We start from the raw sequence: 27,053 nt of genomic DNA on the forward strand, positions 1-27,053 counted from the left end.
ACCACTCTGTTTCTCCATCTTCTAGACGTTGATACAAAGAGAAAGAGTTTTAACTGTAGTTTTACTGTGGTGTAATGGTTGGACATGTGATAAAGTAAGCTAGGAAGCAGAAACAGCGAGGAATGCTGCAGTGGTCCTTCATGCCCAGGCGTGATTAATATATTCAGAGTGACAGTCACTCTGTGTTGTTCGTTAAGCCTGCTCTGTCGGCCTAATGAAGTGGAGCAGCAGTTTATCAATTCACCCAGAGGTGAGCCGCTTGTGTCGGGGGGAACCCTTTTACCAGGCGTCTCAGTGATCAGGTTGGTGCCCCTTTCACCTCCAGCGAGTGTCCAACGAGACAGCGACTTTGACAACGACAGCGGGACACACAAGCTTTCAACGGGAGATCCACTAAGCAGGATCGGTGGGCAATGTTGTAATCCTATAAAAGAAGCAGATAGTGAAGAAGCAGAAAGATAGAAGAGAAAGGATGTTGACTGAATTGGAAAGAGGATCATGGAGATGTAAAAACTGTCTATGTGGTTGTTCATCTATAGAATCAGCACACAGCACAGTGTACATCATAACACACAACTTAGGGGTGTCTCCATCAACAATCCCCCCCCCCCCGCAACTACGTCCCATCCTCCCCCAAGGTTCCTTCCTCCATTCCACATTGCTTGTGTTCATTTAGACAGCAGTGACCTGCCTTATACACACATCAGCCCTTTCTCTCATGAGTAATTGCGATGGTCTCCTGGAGGATAATGTGGTTTAAACTCCACGTCGCCTGTCTATTAGGAGAGACATGATGGCAACCACAAATAATAAAATACATATTTATTCCTCTATATGTGACGCTAACTAGGCAACATATCAAGCGGGTGCTGCTGCTAATGGTCTCTCTCTGTCTGATATGGTACCCTCTATTCCATTTCCCAAGGGCCTCGCCTCCACATATCTTCTGCTTCATTTTCCACGGGAGCCCGGTCGTAAATGCACATACACCTCATATATATTTGATAGTTAATATTTATCCTCGCTAGGGAAGTGCACTTTACATGTGGTAACATACGATTACCTGTGATTCGTATGGCAAAGAAACAAAAAAATCGATGTGGATATATAATTCATGACAGAGGGGCTATCAGTTTTTATGGCTCTCTATCCAGGCTCATTAAATTTTTATCGTAATTGACTGGAAGCAGGAGTTTTTAAAGCATGTTTCATTCCCTCACTTTCTACCTTTAATAATTAAGTCAAGTTTAATTGGTTGTATTTTGAAGCACCTAGATGATAGCACTTTCCATATTCAGAATCATTAATTATAGACGATGATATGTTATGCATTAGTGTGTGAATTTATTTATTCAGTAAGGCAGAGAAGGTATGTCATTGCCTAAAAATAATAAGAAAAAAAAGCTATTATCTCACCCGCTTCAAACACCCCTTTTGGCTGTTTAATGCTATGATATGGTGCTGTCTCTCAAAACTCCCTCAAGAACTATGAACCCTGAATCGACTCCACTGATTGGTGGTCAAGTTGCTCTCTTGACGGCAGATTGACAGAAGAAAAATTGCTGTTTCAAATTTCACCCTTCATTCGCTGCAGTTGTTCTTCCACACATCAACTCTCTCCTCCGTGTCTGAGACAGACAGAGGCTTTATCCATTAGACGGTAGCAGCGCGGACGACTGGACAGATTGAGGTGGGATGGAGGACACAGGGCTGGAAGACAATCCTACATTTGAGCACTCTGAAGGAAAATCAATCATGTCATCATAAGTGAGAAGTATGGATGAATTTCATCAGCTGGTTTCTGTCCTGTTCACGCCACTGGCTCCCTGACTGGTCTGTCCTGCTGACTGGCTGCCTCAGTGACCCCTGGATTTAAGAAGGGGAGGATTCTGAGATCTGTTGTAATAAGAGAGATAAGTCAGTAGTCTCAGTGCAGTTCTCTAGTAGTGTGTTAAGTGGACTACTGCTGGGAACCTCTGGTGGTTTCACCTGACAATGTGGTAATGGTTTAACCATCTGATTTTAAACTAAACATATTGAAAGATTTCGTAAGAGGATGTTTCGCAACAATCTCCCGATATGAGGAAGTGTTTTAAAGGGCACCAGGACTTTGTCTCTTGACATCTTTACCCCATTCTTTCATGAGGTCACATATGAGCACTAAAAGCACTGTGGGTATAGGGTGTGAAACGATCCAAAATGGATGAAAGTGATGACATGGAAAGCAGCGAGGAGAAATCGACAGCTAGTTTACAGCCTTGTTGTTGATTCGAGCGACAGAGAGAGAGAGAGAGAGCGGGAGAGAGAGCGAGAGAGAGAGAGCGGGAGAGAGAGAGCGGGAGAGAGTGCGCGCGTGAGAGAGACAGAGAGAGAGAAGGGGTGGGTTAAAGTGGTGATAAATTTAATGGAAAAATCAAATACAAAACAAATTCATTCCTCTCCACTTGATGCTTGAGTCGTTCCTTTCTTGGCCTGTCTTAAGCCTTTAAAATAAACTGTCACTCCTTATCGATTGCATCTGAATTGTTACTGAGATTTCTGAAAAGTAGTCTTGACACACATCGTGCAAATGGTAATCTTGGGAGATGAGAACATGCAGACTGAACAGCTAACACTTCAGACTTCAAATAAAAGGGCTTTTCTTCTCGCCTTTCAAATCTAACTTAATGCACTTTGTAGGATTGCACATTTCATTGATTCATGTGTTGTACTACAGGATATACATATAGAGTATATCAACAGCATTGCTAATAAGGTGTCAAGTTTAACCCTTGCTTGCTGTTAGACAGAAGGAAGCCATGCCCTTGTGTCATAGTTTGTTTACCATTTGCGTCATATCAGTGATGGAGATGCCATGATCAAATTCAACTGATATCATATTAAATGTTCAACGACCAGATAAATGAACATTGTAAGTGACAGATAGTGAAATCAGCATCCCATGGTATGGTTCATTTTACAGTATGTGTAGAGTACGGTGTGTTAATTGAAGATAGAGAGGTTTGTGTTCAGCAGTGTAGCTGTGTGCCAGGCAGAGCTGGGAGAGACAGAGCTCTGCTTGTATCAACTCATCCTCTAGCTGACAGGCCTGCAGCAGGAGAAAAGGATTTCTCCAGATTGAGTGCCATTTTCTCTTCTTTAACAAGGAACTTAGTGTGTAAAGGAGATCTGTCAGGATGAAGTGCAGCTTGACTGCTGCCATCCTCCCTCTCTGTCTCTCTTCCACCCCTCCTCCACTCTGTCTCGCTCCCTCTCTCCGCCCGTACCCCTCTCCCACTCCCTCACTATCTCTCTCTTTCTTGCTCTCTCGCTCTCTCTCTCTCCACTCAATGGTTCCCTCAGGGGATCTTCCTTGAGCATTAGCAGAACACATCCAATGTCCCAGCTACATGATTTCATGATATGATTTGTACCGGGGATTGACAATAATCCCCAAATAAAGTTGAAAGTGAAAGACTCTCAATAAGAGACACAGAGAAGCAAAACCAAACCTTTTAGAGATTTTCGTTGTCTTCCAGAGCATGGAAAAGGAATTGGCTTTGCATTAGATAATGGCATTTTAGCAACAAATCCAGCATGATGTTTTGTCTTTTATGCTCATAATTAATTCCTACACAGGAACCTCATTGATATACATAATGCATCACACGCTCATTTAAATGTTCAGTTCCTCTGTTTTTGTAGTAGTCTCTCACTACTCTTTACCTCTGCGTGTTTGGAAGAGTATGTTACTCACTTGTAGACAACGATATCTGCTGGAGTTGCAGAATGTCATAAATTGACAATGCAATTATAGTTACTTCTTACCCCTCTCTCCACTTTCACCGTCCTTATGTTAATCCTTTTGGCTCAGCATTAGTAAGAGCTAACTTTTTACCTCAAGTGGACAGGGATGAGATTCACCCGCATGTTTTAATCAGTCTGCTAGCTTCAGAAGTTTGGGTTAAAGAAGAAAAACACATCCAGGGCTAATTTAAAATGTACTCTTGCATCCGCGATTGAAAACAGCCTTACAGGTGAGCAAGAGAAAGACAATTAGTGCATTTCCGCCAGAGAAGGAGCTGCATACTAAAACACACTGAGTACTATTTCTCCATCTGGCCCCTAGTGTGCAGGGAGCAGCAGCTGAGGTCTGGTTTCAGCCGTCAATCACCGCAGCCTCGCTGTGGGGTGTGTATCCTGGTGAGATAGCCTAGCGCCAGTCATTAGCCAGCGCTGCCAAACTGTACTGGGAACTGCCCTGCCCCACTCTTCACGGCGGTTTAAATATCCCCAGCACTGTGACAGGATCAGTTTAGCGATGTGTTGGATTGATCTCCTCTTTAAAGTTTGGCCTGAGGCGACTCTAATTGGGAACGAGGCTGACTCCCACTTCCCTCTCTCCCTCAACTGTCAGTCAGTGCTTTGTTTACTGAGGACATGCCCAGACCTATTTACTGAATAAAGAGGAGACGTGGTGAGGATGCTGCTGATCACACCGAGGCCCACAGCGGGATCTCACCACTCTGGGGAGGAAACTCCGTTTTGGACTTTTTCGGCTACTGACAGTTAGCTTCTACAGTAACCATCACATGGAAGAGAGGTTTGTTTTTTCTCTGTTTATCCTATGTACCCTACAAGGCATGGAGTGCAGACAAGGTGCTTGTATACCTCAGGGGAATTATTCTGACACCTTCCAACAGTATGCAACATATGAAGGGATGTTTACAAGGAAAAACAGAGGAGGAAATGTGTTTCACTTCCACCATCTTACATATGCTGCTTGTGGAAAATGAAAACCCAATTTGACAATCCTCCTGAGATATCTGGAGATTTCCTGATACACAGCAGCTTATTGTATTTGTTCAGCTTGCTGTAGGGCAGAAACCCTGAAATCTATAAGCCCCTAAAACCTTATAACCAAACCATCTGCAGGTGTCTTGGCTACTGCCTTCCAGTGGACCATTCTGGAGGAGAGAGCTTTCGCCCAATAGACCACTTCCTAGTCCCTTTGAATGAATGCCTCCTCAGATTAACATTCTCGTTTAGGATGTTTTCAGTGGCGGTGAATGACAGAGCCTTTGGTTGCGCTGGAGAGGCAGGTCCATTGATGCCCATAGGGATTTATGAATGATGAAGTGCAGGGCCAGCCACTATCAGAGGAACACAACACTGCTCTTAATAGAAAAGCATTTAACAGGGAGAGGGGAGGGGGGCTGGGGGGGGCTTTCTGACACTCTACTGATAAGAGGCAGCTCTTCAGAGGTGATGGCGGTTACAATGAAAGACGATGGGGTGATGGGAATACAATGACACACATGTTGCGTCTGACAGCCGGTGATTTAGACGTGGGGGAATAGCTGGGCCGGGAACACAGTTTCTCTACGAGCCCCCATTTAGCGCAATAGCATAGCATCGCCATAGTATCAACTAAGCTACGTGTATATGTAGATTCTACAGATATATATTGGGGCATTAAACTCTGGGCTCAAACAAAAAAATGATTGTCATGTGTACCTACTGTGCTGTATATTGTAGTATAAGCGAGGAGGAGACGAAGAGGGATAGAGAGGAGTGAGAGCAGTGTCTCAGAGAGAGAGAGCGAGAGAGAGAGAGAGAGAGCGAGAGAGAGAGAGAGAGAGAGAGAGAGAGAGAGAGAGAGAGAGAGAGAGAGAGAGAGAGAGAGAGAGAGAGAGAGAGAGAGAGAGAGAGAGAGAGAGAGAGAGAGAGAGAGAGAGAGAGAGAGAGAGAGAGAGAGAGAGAGAGAGAGAGAGAGAGAGAGAGAGAGAGAGAGAGAGAGAGAGAGAGAGAGAGAGAGAGAGAGAGAGAGAGAGAGAGAGAGAGAGAGAGAGAGAGAGAGAGAGAGAGAGCTGTCAGTTTGAGGAATGAGTAGGATAAGAGGAAGGGAACGACTTGGCAGATGGGCAGAAGAAACCGGGAGCGCACTTATCAATTAAACATGTAAACAGCGAAAGCAGGCAGAGACAGAGACAGTTAAATAAACATTACACCACACTGGCATTCTGAAAACGCCACCATTTTAAACTGTCTCCTCTCTCTATGCCTTCAAGATGAAGCCATTGGACTTGGCATAAAGGCTTGTTTAGTTAACCCAGCCTTAGTTCTCCATCCTTAACCCAGCCTTAGTTCCCCATCCTTAAGGTAATGAAACAGATTATTGTTTCAGGGCAGAACTAACAGTCTCCTACTGGAACAGACCTCCCTCGATGAAAAACTTTAAATCATGAATGAGAATCCCAATCCTGTTGACATTGTCCTCTTTTTGTTGTTGTTGTTAGGTCTTTGAAACATGATTGGTTAATTATGGACTCCTACTGTGGCAGGTTTGATGCACGCAGAGTTGGAGCTCACCAGGAGATCTGAGATGTATCTGTAGGAGAAGAAATGAGTAAAGGGAAATTGAATTAACATTCTGTCTCTTTTTCTTTCTGTCTTATCTCTCTCTACGTTGAGTGCATTTGTGGTAAAATGGGGGGCGAATATCCCCACTTTGACATTCAGCGCAGATGCTATCACGTAGCCGTAGTATTTAAGAACACAGAGAAGGCAGACAGACATCTGTCAGTTGTTGTGTTTGAAGTGAATGTGAGTCGGCCGCTGAAAAACACACTGGACACCAGCCCATTCAGACCACAACGTCTCAGGTGTTTACAAACGGAAGAGAGAGTGACAGCAGAAACCAGAGATGAATGGATGACTGGGGTTGATCTCCAGTCCTCATCCTGTGTGTTAAGTTATTCCTTAGCTGCTCCCCCAGTGGGGTGCAGGGGATCAGGAAGTGCTATCCAGGCAGCAGACAGCCCCTGATAGACTCCATATGAACACTATAGTATGCACAGAGAATTTGGGCTTGTCCCCGCCTATACATAACTTCTGACTGTATGTAGCAGCGTGAAGTAATATCATGCAAATGAGTGGATGACAACATTAACAGTGATTGCCAGTAATTATGATTCTCTGTAGTTGTTTAGTAGTATAGCAATGGCAGCAATAGTAAGGATAAGAGTTACCCAGTAGCAGTGGTTGTATAACAGTGTATTTTGATATCATTGTCAGAGGAGTGGCCATAGTCATGTATCTTCTGTCAGCGCTCCTCAGACCTTTATCTCTTTCATACCTGTATCTCTTTCAGACCTGTATCTATTTCAGACCTGTATCTCTTTCAGACCTGTATCTATTTCAGACCTGTATCTATTTCAGACCTGTATCTCTTTCAGACCTGTATCTCTTTCAGACCTGTATCTCTTTCAGACCTGTATCTATTTCAGACCTGTATCTTTTTCAGACCTGTATCTCTTTCAGACCTGTATTTCAGACCTGTATCTCTTTCAGACCTGTATCTATTTCAGACCTGTATCTCTTTCAGACCTGTATCTATTTCAGACCTGTATCTATTTCAGACCTGTATCTATTTCAGACCTGTATCTCTTTCAGACCTGTATTTCAGACCTGTATCTATTTCAGACCTGTATCTATTTCAGACCTGTATCTCTTTCAGACCTGTATTTCAGACCTGTATCTCTTTCAGACCTGTATCTATTTCAGACCTGTATCTCTTTCAGACCTGTATTTCAGACCTGTATCTATTTCAGACCTGTATCTATTTCAGACCTGTATCTCTTTCAGACCTGTATTTCAGACCTGTATCTATTTCAGGCCTGCATCTATTTCAGACGTGTATCTATTTCAGATCTGTATCTCTTTCAGACCTGTATTTCAGACCTGTATCTATATCAGACGTGTATCTATTTCAGACCTGTATCTATTTCAGATCTGTATCTCTTTCAGACCTGTATTTCAGACCTGTATCTATTTCAGACGTGTATCTATTTCAGACCTGTATCTATTTCAGATCTGTATCTCTTTCAGACCTGTATTTCAGACCTGTATCTCTTTCAGACCTGTATTTCAGACCTGTATCTCTTTCAGACCTGTATCTATTTCAGACCTGTATCTCTTTCAGACCTGTATCTATTTCAGACCTGTATCTATTTCAGACCTGTATCTATTTCAGACCTGTATCTCTTTCAGACCTGTATTTCAGACCTGTATCTATTTCAGACCTGTATCTATTTCAGACCTGTATCTCTTTCAGACCTGTATTTCAGACCTGTATCTCTTTCAGACCTGTATCTATTTCAGACCTGTATCTCTTTCAGACCTGTATTTCAGACCTGTATCTATTTCAGACCTGTATCTATTTCAGACCTGTATCTCTTTCAGACCTGTATTTCAGACCTGTATCTATTTCAGGCCTGCATCTATTTCAGACGTGTATCTATTTCAGATCTGTATCTCTTTCAGACCTGTATTTCAGACCTGTATCTATATCAGACGTGTATCTATTTCAGACCTGTATCTATTTCAGATCTGTATCTCTTTCAGACCTGTATTTCAGACCTGTATCTATTTCAGACGTGTATCTATTTCAGACCTGTATCTATTTCAGATCTGTATCTCTTTCAGACCTGTATTTCAGACCTGTATCTATTTCAGACGTGTATCTATTTCAGACGTGTATCTATTTCAGATCTGTATCTCTTTCAGACCTGTATTTCAGACCTGTATCTATTTCAGACGTGTATCTATTTCAGACCTGTATCTATTTGAGATCTGTATCTCTTTCAGACCTGTATTTCATACCTGTATCTATTTCAGACGTGTATCTATTTCAGACCTGTATCTATTTCAGATCTGTATCTCTTTCAGACCTTTATTTCAGACCTGTATCTATTTCAGACGTGTATCTATTTCAGACCTGTATCTATTTCAGGTGGCGTGTCAAGTGAGAGCAGCTATATCTGGCTGGCAATTAAGCTGGCCCTGCCTCCCCTTGATGCTTGATTAGTCCGATTGATGGAGGAGGCCATATGTGGTAGAGTCAAAACTTGGCATCCAGGCTCCATCCTCCCAAATGAGAGGCTGGCAATAAAGAGGCAGGCTGCCCAGGGACGCTGCACGTATGTGGGCCGGCAGCGCCGTGATGTGGGCCCCCTCTCTGGGGCCTTTCTCTGGAGGCCTAATGGCCGCTGTACTGTCCGGCCAAGTTCCAGTAAGGGCCAGAGGTGGAAACTGGCTGGGGGTGTCACTGTCACTGGACGACCCCTCTGGGGTGCGAGCTGCAGGCTAGAGGGGGGAGTGGGGTTGGTGGTGGAGAAGTGGAGAGAGCCGAAAGCCATGGCCTCCTTCCCAGTCTGGCTCGGAGACAACAAAAAGAGAATGCTTGAGAAGGGGGAAGCAGCGGGAGGAGAGCACAAAGACAAAGGCGCAGGCAAGGTCAGCCCAGCTAATGGGCCTGAGCTGTAGGCTGCCTGGGGCGAGGCACACTTCTGTTCTCTCTCCCACACCACATCAGGCCTTCAAACACCCCCAAGTCTACCTCTCCTCTCCTCTCCTCTCCTCTCCTCTCCTCTCCTCTCCTCTCCTCTCCTCTCCTCTCCTCTCTTCTCTTCTCTTCTCTTCTCTTCTCTTCTCTTCTCCTCTCTTCTCCTCTCCTCTCCACATCCTCAGGTGATGCACCCCAAAGATCCCATGTTGGTTCCTTGAACACACACCTATTTTAAAATACACACAAACACCTACATGGTATTTCCACGATGATGTGTGGGGGTATTGAAGTTCACTACTCTCCTTTCCACAACCCCCAACCCCCATAGCATAACCTAGTCCCCCCCCCATATAATTCTGTCAATCACTAAGGAGCTGAACTCTTCAGCTTGGTCTGCTATCCCCTATAGGGCATATTCTCAGTGAGCACAGGCAGGCAGAGAGGCAGGCAGGCTGGCAGGGGGTGGACTTGTTCAAGGAGGCACAGTGTTGTCAGGTTGGCTGCCGCTGCTTGGCTCCACTCACAGACTACTTTAATGTGCAGCGGAGTAGAATAAGTGAGTGGTTGTGGGCACCAGCTGAGCTCAGCCTCGTCTCTGCCTGGTCGCAGTGGGGCGAACTGCTGCCACCTGACACTGGGCACCCCGCTCAGGGCTCCTCTTGGCAACGTGGCACAGCACACATGTCCCCTCATTTGGATGAAGATTCAGACGCACAGCACACAAAAGCTTTGCTCCATCCCCCCTTGCCCCCTGCACCCCTCACTCCCTGTCTCCCTCAGTTTCTTTTTCTCTTTCAGTTTTGACAGCATCATAATAATCTGGGTATCTTCTTGATCATGCTCTGTATTTTTTATTCTTTTATCCCCCATCTTCTTCGAGACGAGTTGGAAATTGCCTGCGTCAGGACTTTGCTAATTAAAGTCATACTTTCAAAAATGTCATAATAACTGTTAATTAGCTTGATGCTATTTTCAGCATAATTTGCTAATTAGTGGAAAACCTGTACAGCGTTTCTCTCTAATTACAGTATGGCTCCGCACGGCGCATCTGTGCCTTGACTCCAAATGATACCATTACAAAGTCCCATATTACACATTCTCTCAAAACAGATAATTGCCTCCACAGATACTGAGAAACTTCAGTCAGCTGATTTGATGGTAATAAATGGACAGACACAAGCCTCCCCTAGTTCATGTTTACTCAATATGGAAAGGAAAACATCTTCTGGAAGAGATGCAGTGATTTGGGAATATAATCTAACTGGTGGAGTGATTTGGGTTGGGTGGGTAAAGCACATTTGACCGGAAACTGCCAAAATCAGATAATAGTTTCAACATGAAAACAATAGTGAAGCAAATTGCCTACCGATCAACCACCTGCCTAGTATAATCTAGCAAGTAGAGAATCACATAGAATCTCTACATGACCGAAGGATGACCCTAGAACATGTGTATACCAGAGACAAATTAGGACTCGTTACGTGTGGTGACGAGCATGATTGGCATGACCTTTGACCCCTCTCAGCTGTGTCCATCCTCCTCCATGCCCTGTGTCTGACAGCCACCAGCAGCCTGACAGTGGTAGCATCGGTGTTAGCTAATTAATGCACCACTCCAGAGCCCCTTTCATTTATGGCTTCTGAAAGGCATTATTAAATTAATTAAAGTACCAAGAGTTAGTCATTATGAAATCAGGAGGTTTACATGGATGATAGCGTTTATGAATTAAACATCCCAAAGTTCCTCGCAGGAGATACCCGGGGATGAGTGTGGGTACCTAGTGCGACAGATGTTTGCCCCCCCCCAAGCTAACCTGTATCACAAGCAATTTAGGTCTCGTTTGGGGGTTTCAAAACTGAGAAGGGGAGAAGGGAAGGTTCAGGGTAGCTAATGAGCAGAGAAAGAGAGGGGAAAAGGAGGTCACAGGCTCTGTTCATCTGTAGATTGTACAGATGGTACTTTTTTATACAATGCAACAATGAAATATATTCATTCTAAATATATTTTCAACACTGACACAAACAACAGTGGTTTCTTGAACCTGATCAGTTGAAAGAGCTACAGCTAGATGGTTGTTAGATCATTCTGGCCATGTGATCTTAAAGCTACAAACGCTAAGAGAAATAAGGTCCTTAAACTCTGGCTTAGTTGAAGTGCACAGAGCAGAGTTGAGTGGCTCACTCAAGAGCTTGGACGACACACTTCTTTTCATCTGTCGACTGGAATTCACAGAGAATCTCAAGAGGCTCTCTATCTCTGTCCTCTCTCTCTCCCTCTCTCGCCCCTCTCTATCTCTTCCCTCTCTCTCTCACCTCTCTATATCTCTGTCCTCTCTCTCTCTCCTTTTCTCTTCCCTCTCTCTCTCACCCCTCTCTATCTGTCCTCTCTTTCTCCTTTTCTCTTCTCTCTCTCTCACCCCTCTCTATCTCTGTCCTCTCTCTCTCCTTTTCTCTTCTCTCTCTATCACCCCTTTCTATCTCTGTCCTCTCTCTCTCCTTTTCTCTTCTCGCTCTCTCTCACCCCTCTATTCAGGAAGTTTGCCAGCAAGTGTCTTTGTTTACAATGCCAAGGGAAAATGTCAGAGATGTTGAAAAAATATTCTTAGACTCTTTTCTTTTTTCCTTTTTCATCTTCCTAATCTAACAGTTTACTGAATTTGATAAGTGTCCTGTCAACATGCTAATCAAATTACTTCGGAACCAAAATTGACAGTTTTCATTAATTATACAAGATTATTCTAATTGCAATTCAAATTTATTCATTCCGAACAGAAGGTATTCAGTAATATTTTACAAAATTTGCATATTAAATGGAGGGAGTAGTGCATTATGTATGGTAATGTATGCACAGTTTCTTATTTTTAACTTCACGGCCATATGTGGTGTCGTTGTAGGAGCAGGTGAAAAGTCTAAGTGTGTTTAATTTGCTTGACAAACATTGGGCTGGAGCTTGTCAAGGGGATTATTGTGAATGCCAATCTTTATTCCCTCTTTATTGATTACCCCAAACTCTAAACATCTGGATGTAAATGGCACTGAGAGAGATTAATTGAATCTTGGGATTAGTCAACGGCTGTATCACTATAAATTAATCTAATAGCATAATTGAAGTGTGCGGTATAAATAAATAATCTTACCTGGTTTCATCTGGGCTTATTGGCACATTTAAAATGGTTTGTAGAATTAAAGCATGGGGATTATAAGTAATGCAACCTACCATGTAACCTTGATTTAAATAATATACCACTATCTCAAAGTTTCTTCCTTTGTCCATTATTTACAGCTTTAGTTGAAATGCTCAAAGCGGGAGAAACATTATGTTTGAAAAAAGAATGGGTTCCTGGTGTAAACAGCCATATTTACGCAAAACCTCCCAATTTGCTCCTTGTTTTGACTTCCTAGAGTGGCCACTGAAGTGCAAACAGCTTACTGGGACGCTCTCTGCTATATAAGGAGGTGTGTGTGTGTCAGCTCCGCAGGCAGAGACTTGTACTGTAATGTAGGCGTGATAATTATCAAACAGCATCGGGGGCTCAGAGTATGGGCTTAACAGTGGGAAAGCATGTTTGATGTGTAGAGGCAGCCCATTGTGCATCCATACAGGGTGACTAAATCTCACGGTTCAGGGAGCACATTAGTATGGCACTACAGTACATCCACCCGCATTCTAAAGGTGATTTCCATTTAGACGCACATTTCCTCATGAAGATAAATATGACTTGAATTGTAATTTCCCTGAAGTAAATATAATACAAATACAACATAACACAGAGTCAGATCAAGCATCCTAATAGATTACTGCCATTTTCCATTTGCATGGTAAGTGGTGAACCTTGTGGTGGTCTAGCAAGTAACAAATTGAATGTTTAATCCATCTCAGGGCAGATTGAGGATCTCAACAGACTGGTGCGTAGCTGCTGTGACTTTTCCAGTGACTGCTGGTACATTAGATATTTTTTGGACATTTCAGCTCTTTAGGGGCTTTTGGAATGTCTTGGCATAGCTAGAAGTGCCATGTGGCAGATAAGTGTAATTTCTTATCGTTTCTAAAGGCGTCTGTTATTTCTCAAATAGGCATTTGGACTTGACATCACATCTAGTCATGCATGACTCTCTCTCTAAATGCTACTAAACAGCTTCTAAATACATATTTAGTTGTTTAGTCAATACTTGCCCTGGCACTCAGTGTAAGCAAGATTAACCCGAACCCTCTCAACATCTCTTCTAAAGTGTGACAAATTGATATTTCTATATGGCTTAATCTGTTAACTATGATGTTTATATGATACATTATTGCAAACTAATTAAAGAAATCACTTCAATATAATTAGTCAGGTTTCAGGAAGCTCATTAGTAGTAATTTGCATGAGAAATAAGCCCTGTATTGGTGCTTCTAGACGGAGGCCAGAACAGTGTTTTAGTTCCACATCAACCCCCATTGTTGGTTGTCTCGGCTGTCTGAAGCGCCCTGAGATGTTTTCAGTCATTGCCCCTAGAAGCAGCAGGGTGTCTTTCAACCGATTCCTCCCCTTAAGCAAGTCAACCTGTATAGGGAAGCAGACTAGTACACAAGCCAGGAAGAGTGAGAGGCAAAACATGATCTGTTTATCTGTCAGTGTTCCTGACAAAGAACTGAGCTGACAAGTCAGGGTTTCCCTCTGTGGAGAAGGTGGGAGGGGGCTTCTGCACACTTACATGCCCACTCTATGCCCAGCTTCATGTTATTTGCAAATCACACTCTTTTGAAACTCACACAAACGGGTTAGACATGGAACGCTAGGAGTTTGTCAGCTGCCTTCACAACAGCTAGTGATCGCTAACAGTGTGCGGTTCAGTAGGAAGCAGCTTTCTCTTAGCATTTGCCTCGCTGTCACTTTCCCAACACACACGATGCGTCTTGTTCATGCTGGGCTCAGCTAGCCTACTGCTCTGGGAGGCATCTCTCCTCCCTCAGAGACTTCTCATCCCCCCTTTGGACTGAAGGAATCAGAATCTTACAACGACATAAACTCCCCCAAGAAATCATACTCCAAATGGGAGCTAAATTAATAATGTAGAAACATCCATGAAAGGAATCCACATTTTATGATTAGCCCTCTCACCATGCACAGAGGAAAAATGGACGTAAAAAAGAAAATAAATGAAAAGGTTTGTTTATCCTCTATACTATTTTCCCACCACGGACAAAATCCTCTCCTAAACATCCTGACAGAGAAGCACTTGTGTAGCGCTGATGTCGCAGAGCTAGCTGGCCTCTCTCTCACAAAGGTTAAGGTATCATTAGCTTGCTCCATACAATGGCCATTCAAGCAGCTCACTGCACTCCTCAGGACCCCTGAACAATGTTATTATTTGTCTCAGAATTATAAAGACATGGTTTTGCAGGAAACCCGACAGGCAAAACCCTTTAGAGGTAAATGCTTCGGGCGGCTTGTGGGGTTTAATCTTGTTCCATTAGCATTAGCTTCTTTCTCTTGGACACAAAGACCATAACACATGTTCAAAAGTAAAGACTTTGGTTCAAAGTAAATACTTTGTGTCTCAGGAGCCATTGACTATGTGAATTAGTATAGAGGCAAATTATTTTATTTCTTATTCAAGAGTCAATATTTCCCATAGTTGACTCCTCAATATCCAGATTTTATACTATGAAATGTACACTGGGAGATGTGAAAAGAGGAACAATCACAAATGCCTAGAGTACTTCTAATGTTGTTCTAAAGAAGCTTCTATTGTGCAGAATGGTAGAAAATGAACATATTTCAAGCATGACCTGAAACACCCTTAAATATGGAATACGCAGTAGGGGGAAACAGCGCTACTGGCCGCCCCACCACCGTTGATATTGCTTTTGTTGTTGAGATGATGAGCTGCATGGTAAAAAAATTGCAGTACATATTGTGCTCTTCTATTGCGCGTGCCATGATGTCCGAGGGGAAAAACTGTGTTGGTTGTTTTCAGTGACTGCTTTGTTGTTGTAATATCGCAAACGGACATGGCTGTTTCACTATTAAGGATTCCAGATTTAACCAAAGAATATTATAGATCACACATGTAAGTAGGAGCAAATATTTTCCCTTTATTATTTTCTGGGTTTATAGTCATATTGTCAACAGTACAACAGCTGTGTGAAGTGTTCTTATGTACTAACTGTGTGTGTGTGTGTGTGTGACTCCATGTGTGTGATTCATTCCAGGGCGGTTTTAGTCCTTATAAAATATTCATTTTGGTTGTGCAGGGCCCTGTAATTGCCATCTCTCACCCTGAATTATTTATACCTCGCACAGACTGACAAAGCTTTGCCATACGGCCCCAGATGAATCAGAAAGCAGTCATCTCTGCTGCCAACAGCACTAGGCTTGCACACAAATATGGCAGCTACGTCTCTCAGCCTGGCCCGTCTTAATTTGACATTTTCTTTCCCCCCTGCTTTTTTCCTCGGAGCACAGAAAGGTTACCTGTTAGCTTTAAGCACACCAACCTGCTCCCTGTCTTCCTCCATCTCTCTCTCTCTCTCTCTCTCTCTCTCTCTCTCTCTCTCTCTCTCTCTCTCTCTCTCTCTCTCTCTCTCTCTCTCTCTCTCTCTCTCTCTCTCTCTCTCTCTCTCTCTCTCTCTCTCTCTCTCTCTCTCTCTCTCTCTCTCTCTCTCTCTCTGTGCCTTGCCTACATGACAGTCCACTGTGGCTGTGTTTTGAGACAGACTTAATGTGGCAGCAGCAGCAGAGTGTCTGCCTCATGCTTTATGATGACTGACCAGTCGTGACAGTCACTTTAGATACATGTATTATACATTAGTAATAATACCATGTAGAAGTATACACACACAAATATGCTTACGCACAGAACAAAGGCAATGCGTGCACGAAGACTCAAAGGCACACACACACACACACACACACACACACACACACACACACACACACACACACACACACACACACACACACACACACACACACACACACACACACACACACACACACACACACACACACACACACACACACACACACACACACACACACAACTCCACAATCACTATGCAGCTCTGTTGTCAGTGAACGGTCAAAGCTGCCCACGCTTGGCTCCTCTGTACAGCTTCTGGGTTCTACTGCGTCATTCTGCAGCCTGATCACTCCAAGGTGCCTGTGGAGGTGAAGGCAGGGGGAGCCTTCCAGGCCCTTCCAGGCACCCCAACAGTACGTCCAACACCCTAAATACTGCTATTCACTCCAGCATCTGCTTATCTTCCATCTCACCAGTGCAGGGAGGTGTTGACTGGTATTTCCTCAGGCCCCAAGCCCTGAATGCTAAGCAGTAATCAAAGCACAATATTCCCCCTAGAAATACCTCTTTTCACGCTGCTAGACCAGCTGGCTAGCAGTTTACACATTTAGGATAAATATAAACTCTATTGTTGATGTGCGTGAATATTTTATAATGTCAGCACCCTCCTCACCTGTATTGTGGATAAGGTGTAAGTAACAATAATCTATTCATAATAGTTATACATATAGATCAATAGAACTGGAATGTATCGAAATGACCTTTATAGTGTAGAAATAGTACTGGTTTTATCACTGAAACTAGCTGTTGATTCATTTTGAAAGTAAAGACAGAAATTATTATTATTTGAACTTTTTTTTTATCCGTTTATACAGATTTCCCAGATTCACTGTAAAACAAATAGTAGCAGACCCACTATACAGCTTCAATAGCTTGTTGTGTGGTGACGGCAGAGAGCTTTGGGCTAATCATGTTGTATGTGCTGAGTTAGACCTAAAGAATAGCCCTTGTCCACTGTTACCCAGTGATGGATAGTTAGCAGGGCCACTGAATCTCTATCTAACTTGCTACAGTAGACCCGGACTGGAACCTGAAGGGAATCAGCTGAAGATGGTTAGGGGTGTGTTTGATGTGAACCATTTGTGAGACGAGCATTGCTCTTGCTTGAACAAGAAACTGACAGAGTTCAGAGAGGGATAGACGGAGAGGTAAGAAAGGAGAGGGAGAGAAAGAGTTCTCTTCTGTAATGAGTCCTGCAGCCATGAACTAAATGAAGAGGGATTGACAGATCTGGGGATCCTCAAGTAAAATGTTGTCAATGCCACTCTGGCCATTAGAGAACAGGGGGATGGTGGAGGAAAGGGTATAGATGATAAAGGGATGAATGGGGTGGTTTTATTGTTTGTATGTCTCAACAGCCCACCTCCCCAGTTATGGGGAATTGTATATGTTGAACAGGAAAACAATGATAGTGAAATGTTTCAGCAATAGCAATCTCAGAGGAACAGCCCTGAGAGTGGAAAGGGTTAATTTTCGCCAACACAATAACATTAGATCGTAAGGAACTTGTTCCATGATAAAGAAGTGATATGATATGTTGGGCTGGTCCCTGGGCACTTATTGTTGTACAGGGGTAGGGCAAATATTGTTAATGTGGGGAAGGGGAGGAAAAACAGCTGTAGCTGATGAGAGAAGACAGCAAGCAACCAGCGTACGACAGCAATGTACAGATTACTCAAAATCACTCTGGAATTTTAGTCTCTCTCAACAGCATGGTAAATTAAGATGTGTCAGTACAGAACAAACCACAGGTAGACCAAAAAGCTTTCTCCTTTTTTATACAGGAATATTTGTATAATAACAAACCAGTGTAATGGAGCCTGGCCTGTCAGAACAGGGACTTGAGTGAGTACACTTCATAGTAGAGTGCCTTACATACTGGAGCTGGAAGGTATGCAGAAGGCTTGACATTAAGACCCTGGCGTTTTGGAAAGCCAATACGTTATTGACCTGTGTACTACCATCTCAGTGAGGAGCTGCTGTCAGCAGATTGTGTGAGACCCTGGTTCCAGGTCTCCTCCATCCTCACTGAGGCCCATCGCTAGGCTCATACTGGGGTCGGATTGGCTGTGGCTGGATGGTGGTCAATACGCACTGCCCTGCAACGATGACTTCACTGTCATGGCCGCCGGCTGTGGACACTCCTTGGTAGTCATTATTGCTGGGGCGCCAATCAGGATCTACGGACTGTCAATGCCTGACACTCATGGATGTTTCAGTCTATCTGTCAGTGGTGAACTTCTGAAGTAGGTGGTGTATAAAACACTGTGAAATAAACGCTGTATGATACCCTGTTAATATTGTAATAGTGCTGTAATAATACAATGGAGTCAATACTTCCCATTTTTCCCTGAATCAAAGGCAGAGATGTCAAGGAGTGGGAGACATCTCCCCCCTCCCAATTAGCTTAGCTCCTTAAATCAGGAAGCGTCTCCTCACTTCGTCTGCTTGTTTTCTCCATTTCTCCTCTATTTGATGGTGGGAGAGGGGCGAGCTAGAATTAGGCCGAATTAGGTCTCCCTTTGAGTGTCATCCTAAAATGATCACAGTAGAGATAAATCAGTCAAAGTACCAAAGTCTGCCTTTTTCTCTTCAATTACCAGGCATGTGAAGCACACGGAGTGGAAACCGCCGAGCCCGCTGCATTACTAAAGAGACAATCTATTTTCTCTTTGACCAGAGGGAGAGAAGCCATTATGGCATGATTAGTAGCTAGCCTCGGCAGTATGGCGAGCATGGAGGTACAGGCTACAGAAGAATCCTATTAATTGCCCTAGTCTCTGTTAGAAGGGGATTGTTTTAACGTTGATTTGTGGGCTTGTAACTCGGGGTGTCGGAAGATTAAAGCTGATGTCAGGTCGTGGTTATCCTGGCAGAATTCAGACAGGGAGAGGGTTGTGTCAAAATGAGCATTTCTCTCCAGTCTCTTTAAGCTTTCTTCCCACTTCATAGTTTTCTCTTCCCTTCCTCTCTCCTACTCTTTTCTCTCCCTCTCCCACCACCACTCTCTCTCTTTTCTCTCTCACCCTCTCTCTGATGAACTACAGCCCTTTCCTCTCTCTCTCCCTCCTCCAACTGATAGCTGGCTGGGCCGATGATTTCCTCCATGGCGGTCCGCTGAGAGCCTCGCTCGTCTCCCGGCTTTGGAGGAGTTGCTTTAATTAGCCACGTTAATATCCCCTTCATTGGCCTTAATATCACTCTACACCTTCCTCCATCTCCACGGCCACCAGGGTCCTCCTGTCCTGTCTCTAGCTCTGATTATTGAGAAGGATAGCTTTAATCAAACCTAATTGCAGTTCATTCTTTCTCTCGATCCCCCCTTTGCCCTCCGTTGCCAACATCTAATGGCGTCGTCGCCTTGATTTCCCATTAAAAAACAATTAAACAACCTCGTTTTGGTCTCTGAGCGTGCCAAAACACCAGCACAAAGTTCTGTAGATATTTAAGAAGTAAAAGAGAGAGGCTGGTCTTAATTGCTTGCCTTTTCACCAAGGACCAATTTACAGTGTGCTCATGTAGAATGTTAACCAACTCTAATGTAATGATGCTATACTGTTGCCACTAACATGGTCTACTGTTAAAATGAAGCTTATCTGTTAGCTGGGAGATTGTGGTTAATCGTCTTCATAACAGTAAACATAAAAGAGGTAGTTCACGATAGTACGGCTGATATCTATTCCCAAGTACCCTTTTCTGTTAATTGCTTACTTTTTGTTTTACTGCAGTTTTACAGTTTGTAATTGTACTACAACACAACAGAAGAAAGTACAGGAAAGCCCCATGTTAAAAATAACATGCGGCTTCAATAATGTCTACGTTTTGGCAAGAAAATGTATATTTATATATTAATTTTTTTCGCACAAGGTTCTAAACATTCAGAGCACATCAATCTTGGACACACACACGCACACGCACATGCACACGCACATGCACGCGCACACGCACACACACACACACACACACACACACACACACACACACACACACACACACACACACACACACACACACACACACACACACACACACACAGGCGCTTACCCACACACACACTCACACACTCACTAGTCTAACCCAATCTATATGAGAGGCGACAGACAAATAAAAGTCGTATTTCAGGTCTGCTTTCCGCAGATGTCTACTGCTCTACATTACGACTCTTTGGGGAAATAAAAACAGGGTCAGGGAATTAGAGTAGATAATGGTCATTTTGATGATTGGCCAACAGATGCAACCAAAAACACACTGAACACAATCAGGCAAAATGCACTAACGACAAGTCAGGTTTTTTATGGTCTCGCCGCACACCAACAGGCAATCAGGATTTTGGCGTGGCTTAAAACGTTTTTTTATTGATGTTGGGGCCAAAGCTCTTGGATGGTGAGTGAAAATATTTTCTCACCTCTCATGTTCTTTGGGGCTGACAGTGGTGCTGAGGGTTATTGGAGTCTATTGGAGAACGCTTCTAAATGACCAGTGCATGTATTAATGTGGCCAGGGTTAGGGGGTCGTTTCAAGCCACTAATTTACTGCATTGGCCCAGATCCCACTGTGGAGTGAGAAGGAGGAGGCTAAGTGTTGAGAAAGGACCCTCTTAAGCAGCAAGCTCTACACGAAGCATTCAATACATGGTAATGAAATAACTGGCAAAAGTGCCAATTTTGCTTTTCAATGGAAACCATGAAATTGTACATAAAACCAATGAATGGTGGTGACATATTAGCATTACTGTTAACATCAAACTTGGCGGGAGCCCAGTAGCAGGAATCTGTATGATTATGTATATACTGTACATGATAAGGAAGTCAATTAAGGTGTGTTGCAGTACATTCTGCTGATATAATCATTGATCCCACTGTCAGGTTTAGGACATGTTGTTGTCATCACTTGCAGTGGTAATAGGGAAGACATTTGTAGTCGGAGACAGTAAACCAAGTCAGGGACCGTTAAGCGTCCTCCACCTGTCTCCTTTGTCATGTTATCTACTGGAACACGGAAAGGTTATGTTTTAAAGGAGAGCTCACGATAGGAGGCTTTTTCAATAAAATCACAGGGACCTGACGTTCATTTGACGTTCACAGGCAAACACTTGGCAGCTGAAGCGCAGCGAGAGAGAGAGAGCGAGAGAGAGACAGACAGAGAAAGAAAGAGAGAGAGACAGAGACTCAAAGACTAAACAACCCTAGATCTCTCTCTCACACATGACATTTGTTCGGAGACAATTAGCCAGGTTGTAATTTGTGGCATAATTGCCTCACCCACCCATGTGTGCATGTGTGCATGTGTGCATGCGCGTGTGTGTGCTTGTGTGTGTGGCGTGAAGCGAAGGTCCCAGGAGTGGCCGCCTAATTGTCTGACAGGACTATAAGTTTTGTGGCACGCTCTCACCTTGTTAGGTCCTTTATCCCTGATGCTCATCAAACAAGACCTGGTCACAGGTGGGCCTCATTTGCCTCCCTATTGAACAGCACAACTTTAATTGCACAGGGGGTGTTCTGGGATTAAATAGGTGGGTGGAATATCAAGTGACTTCCTGTATTCTAGCAGCAGATGGGAGTAGGAGCAGGCTGTGAACTCAGGTGAGAGGATGGTATGACAAAGGGTTGCTGCTAAGGGATATTAGAAGCAACAGAAGATATCTACATTATTTTAAACAGATGAGTAATATCTATTGGTTTGATACTGGTGTAATATATTTGTAGTTAACAGGTTGAATGGCATGGACCTGTATTGGCTTTTTGAAATTCCATTCCATATGAATTCTTGAATGGCTCTACGCTTCAAGTATTATTATTTGTTTGACTATTTTGTAAAACACAAAATCACACCTTTCTACCTCCGCTTGTCATTTCTCGTCACATCTCTCTGGCTCACTTCCTCTAAATCTTCCTTTCTCTTTCCTCCTTTTCTGTCTATGGTGTTGAATGTACTGTACTGACTGACTGACTGTCTGACTGACTACACTGACTACACTGACTGACTGACTGTACTGACTGACTGTCTGACTGACTACACTGACTACACTGACTGACTGACTGACTGACTGACTGACTGTACTGACTACACTGACTGACTGTCTGACTGTACTGACTACACTGACTGTCTGACTGTACTGACTGACTGACTGTCTGACTGACTACACTGACTGACTGACTGACTGTACTGACTACACTGACTGTCTGACTGTACTGACTACACTGACTGACTGTCTGACTGTACTGACTAACTGACTGACTGACTGACTGACTGTAGTGACTGACTGACTGACTGACTGACTGACTGTACTGACTGACTGACTGACTGACTGACTACACTGACTGACTGACTGACTGGACTGACTGATTGTACTGTCCCCCATGCAAGACTGACAATACTTCTGTTCCGTTCTATTCTATTTAATTCTATTCCGTTCCATTCTAGTACTTTGTACTTAAATTCAATTTTTATTTTGTGTTCTTTTTCAGATTTTTCCTGAAGTTCTTCCTGAAGTGCAATCAGAACTGTCTGAAGAATGCAGGGAATCCAAGAGACATGCGCAGGTTCCAGGTAACTGAAATTTACAAAAAATTACACACACGCACACACACACACTCACAGGTTTCATGCACACAGGTTTACACGCACACATCCTTGCAGAGGGTGTCAGTGTGCTGCTGAACACATGTAAGGAATATTTATTGGGGAACACCATCTGACACAAATAAGGATATGGGATTTCAGAGGTGCTATCAATTGTGGTCCTGACAGCTTTCTGAACCACAGCACAGAAGGGAGGATGATCCCACCACATGTAACACCACTGTTAACTCAGGGTTAGCCCACACACATACACACACACACACACACACACACACACACACACACACACACACACACACACACACACACACACACACACACACACACACACACACACACACACACACACACACACACACACACACACACACACACACACACACCACTAGAGTTGTCACGATACCACGATTATTCACTGTGCAGCCAACGAGAACCATCTGAGAGGTGTTTTCCATTACACTGCGGCCAGTATGAGCAATGAAACGTCTATCTGGAGGTCTGGAATACTCCCCTGTCTAAGAGGCTACTAAAGCTAAAATACATGCTCTATTAAATGTGGAGGAGTGCCATTGAAGTTAGTAATCGACATATCCACCAACCACAGACCCGTATACCTCAGGAAGGAGGTCAGGCCTGAATAAAGTGGAGGTATCCTATCTGCCTTGCCACAAACTCCAGGGGCCATCAGTCACTGCCAATCATGGGCCATGACAGACACACCAACCTAGCTTTCTCCAGCAACCATCAGACATGAAACAGACAGACTGTTTCTGATGTCACCACTAGACCTCCCTGTTCTCCTTTTCCCTCAGGGGGGTAACTGGACTTAACAGAGTCAATGTCTTCACAAACAGCTCAGGTGTTCACTCTACCATTGCATTACTCCTAGATTCACAAGAGACTGGGACATACTGCCCCAGCTATGACAGCTACTGAGCTATCTTTAAAAACCATCTCCCCCAGGCATATGTAACAGGAGGTGTATGAGTTAGTGTTGTATAAAACTTCTACCCCATTTGTATCTTTAAACAAATCTAGATTTACTGTATTTATAGGGAATCAACTGGCAATTATTGTTGGAGTATTTTGGGATGGGAGAGGGGTATTGTAGGCCAAGGCTTACAATATTTTGGCTATCTTTTCTGGTCTCCGTTCTGGTGGCCAGAATGCCGTTTTTCCCAGATAGATTTACCAGATGCTCCACTGTAGGTGTTTCTCCAGCCAAGGTTGTGTATTCTGCCTTTCACTCTTATTACCCCGCCCCCCCTCCAAAACCAGCTTGAGGCCAGAGAGGGCCACATCCATCATGTGCAGCTTGGCCCAGCTCTGAACCTGTGAGCAAGAATGGAGCTCTTTCACCTCCCTACTCTGCCCCCCTACCTCTTTCCCAACTCCCCCTCTTTCCCCCCAAAACGAACCAAAAAAGCACCCCCCAAATTCCACAGCTACACCGAGGTCACTCACCGGCAAAGAGAACCTGAGAGGGGCTCTCTATTTCCTGCTCGGAAACACTTTCTCCATTCATGGCCTAGTTCACTGTTTGGAGATGTGGTCAAGAGAAAGCAAAACAACAAAAACAAGCGCTATGATATATTGAGGCTTTAAGAGCCGCAATGCCTTCAACCCACAATCGGATTGAATCTCAGCCGGAGTTAGACTTTGATCCAGGGGAAATGTTTGTTGAACAAAGAAGAGGTTGGTCCTTGTGGTTTGTGAGTTTGTCTAGTTTGTCCACCATATGGAACTAGATAGATGAGTCGTTCAAAGTGTTCTGTGAATCGAAGTCAAGACAACAATCGTCAGAGTGGTCAACAAAAGTGATTACAGAGAGTGCTAAATGTTGATGTGGAAATCTGAAAATAGCCAAGTGTGATTACGCTGATGTTTTGTACGTGATTGTGCCGCTTTCATACAGATTGCTAAATGACACGCTCTACCTTCACTCTTGTTGCAGGTTGTTGTCTCGACGACCGTCAATGTGGATGGCCATGTCTTGGCTGTCTCAGACAACATGTTTGTCCACAACAACTCCAAGCATGGGCGAAGGGCTCGCAGACTCGACCCTTCAGAAGGTACGCCTCCTTATCTAGAGAATGGTAGGCACATTTTACATCCTGTTCTTTGTCATTCCTTCCATTTGCCCTCTGTTCATACACTCTTCTAAGTCTGTGCTGTAAGTCGCTATTTGCCTCCGTCATGCATACTATTTGAAGTGGATTGGAAATTGTATACAATAATCATTCTAAGAATGCTAGTAATTCTGGTAATTTTAATGATTATAAAACGATATACTATTTCCAATCTTGTCCAAGTGTTTAATTGCACATAAAAGTTTTTAACCTATGCGAAACAGGATAAAATTGGCAAATAAGTCACAGTGAGGTCGATTTCCTGTTGCTGGGCACTGCAGTTTCAGCTGAGTGGAGAAATGAGGGGATGAAGAAGAGGGCAGGAGGAGGGAGGGGGGGGGGACTTTTTTTCTTCCAACTGATTCCATATGATAGACTGATTGCCTGCTCGGCCAAAAGAGAGGCAAGCAGGACCTCCAAACCATGGGAAATCCAAAAACTAAAATGCACTGAACATAACCTTCTGACCCCTCCTGGCCTCCTCTCGCAGATGAGAGCACACACAGCTCAGAGATTATGGAAAAAACAGAGCAGACCAATTGTGCAAATTGCTTATCTTCAGATTTCAAGAGGCAATTATGGCTTGGCAAACAGTCTATATACACACACCACTGCCTGAAACGGCCTTCTCTCCACTTTAATAACCATTAATGGTCCTATCACCAAAAGCAAATGTAACGTTTAACACAACAACAGTTCTAAAAAAAAAACTGACAAGACAATTAATATATCTTATGTAGTCCAGTCCTAGTGGGGGATAAGCTAATCTATTTGTTTTAGTCTTTATTAATGACTCCTCTACTAGAGGACAAAATCAAATAATTAAAGTCCTGCCTCAAGCATCGAAGTCATTATGCTCAGTGACGTTCTGTTGTGTTGGTGTCTGTGTCTCACGTTTATGACACGGTAGGTGTGGATCGCCTAGCAACCTGCGTCTAATGAGGAGAGCAATTAAAGAGGTTGAGCCCTCTCCTCCATGTTCCCCCCATCCCACGGGATAGTGTGTGTGTGTGTGTGTGTGTGTGTGTGTGTGTGTGTGTGTGTGTGTGTGTGTGTGTGTGTGTGTGTGCGTGTGTTATGAGGGTGCCACACAGATTTCCCCTGCCCACCCCTTTCTTTTCCTACTCATTCTTCAAAGCGCAAGAGCAGTAGGCTTGCCTCACATAGCCATCTTCTTTCAATAACACAATCTATCTTAGTATCTTTTGAGTGCCCAAATCACCAGATAACTTTCAATTATGGAGTTTGAGAAAATGGCACTTAACTATAATACACAAAATTTCACTTTCCAATATATCTCAATCTATTTTTCATCCCAACCTAATGTACATGAGTGTAGAAAACAAACACTTTGTGTGTATTAGCAATGTACCGTAGCTCTTTAGCTAAAATGTTGCTTGTTTGCCTCCACCACCCCCGACACTCATACACGTGACACATGAGAACAGGATACTCGGTCGTAAAACGTAATCGCATCCATGTCTTCCATAGAGTTCTGACACCAGGCAGGCAGACAGACAGCACCCTTTAAATTAGCAACACATTCTTCAATAGGTGTTCACTGGGTGAGAGCCTCAGACATGGCTTGACTGTCTGCCTGTGTCTGAGAAAGCAAGGCATACTCTCAGTTCATTGTCTCAACGCTGGGGTGACAGTGTCAGGCTGCTCAACAGGTGCTGCCCCCTATTGGTGCTGAATGGGAATTTATTTTACTGACACAACTGAACTGTGCATGTGTGAACAGTCAAACAAGCATATGCATTTAGACATGAATATAAAGAAAATCCTTCACTAATCTGGAATACTCGCAGACTCACACACACCCCCTCATACACACTCACTCCACCTGTTCCTTAGTCATGTTCCACCTCCACCATCGAGACTTGGAGAATATGGAAGACTCAACATAGAGCCTGCAACGCCCCAGTCATTTGCATGCTGTAAGTGGCTGTAATGCTGTTATGGTTTATGCAATAAAGACAAGTGAATCCAGTCTGCTCCATCTGAAAGATTGAGAGAGAGAGAGAGAGAGAGAGAGAGAGAGAGAGAGAGAGAGAGAGAGAGAGAGAGAGAGAGAGAGAGAGAGAGAGAGAGAGAGAGAGAGAGAGAGAGAGAGAGAGAGAGAGAGAGAGAGAGAGAGAGAGAGAGAGAGAGAGAGAGAGAGAAGAG

The 27,053-nt window shown here is 43.7% G+C and overlaps 1 protein-coding gene across 4 annotated transcripts in view; it reads left to right on the top strand.

Moving 5' to 3' along the window:
- LOC139562186 (transcription factor COE3-like) overlaps positions 1-27,053 on the top strand; it is a 74,340-nt gene that overhangs the window by 21,074 nt on the left and 26,213 nt on the right. For all 4 annotated transcript variants that reach the window (XM_071379606.1, XM_071379605.1, XM_071379608.1 and 1 more), the window contains exons 7-8: positions 22,641-22,722; positions 24,710-24,827. In XM_071379606.1, the coding sequence (XP_071235707.1) occupies positions 22,641-22,722; positions 24,710-24,827 (200 nt within the window). The remainder of the gene's footprint in view (positions 1-22,640; positions 22,723-24,709; positions 24,828-27,053) is intronic.

The sequence above is a fragment of the Salvelinus alpinus genome, chromosome 32 (assembly GCF_045679555.1).
Source record: "Salvelinus alpinus chromosome 32, SLU_Salpinus.1, whole genome shotgun sequence".
Lineage (NCBI taxonomy): Eukaryota > Metazoa > Chordata > Actinopteri > Salmoniformes > Salmonidae > Salvelinus > Salvelinus alpinus.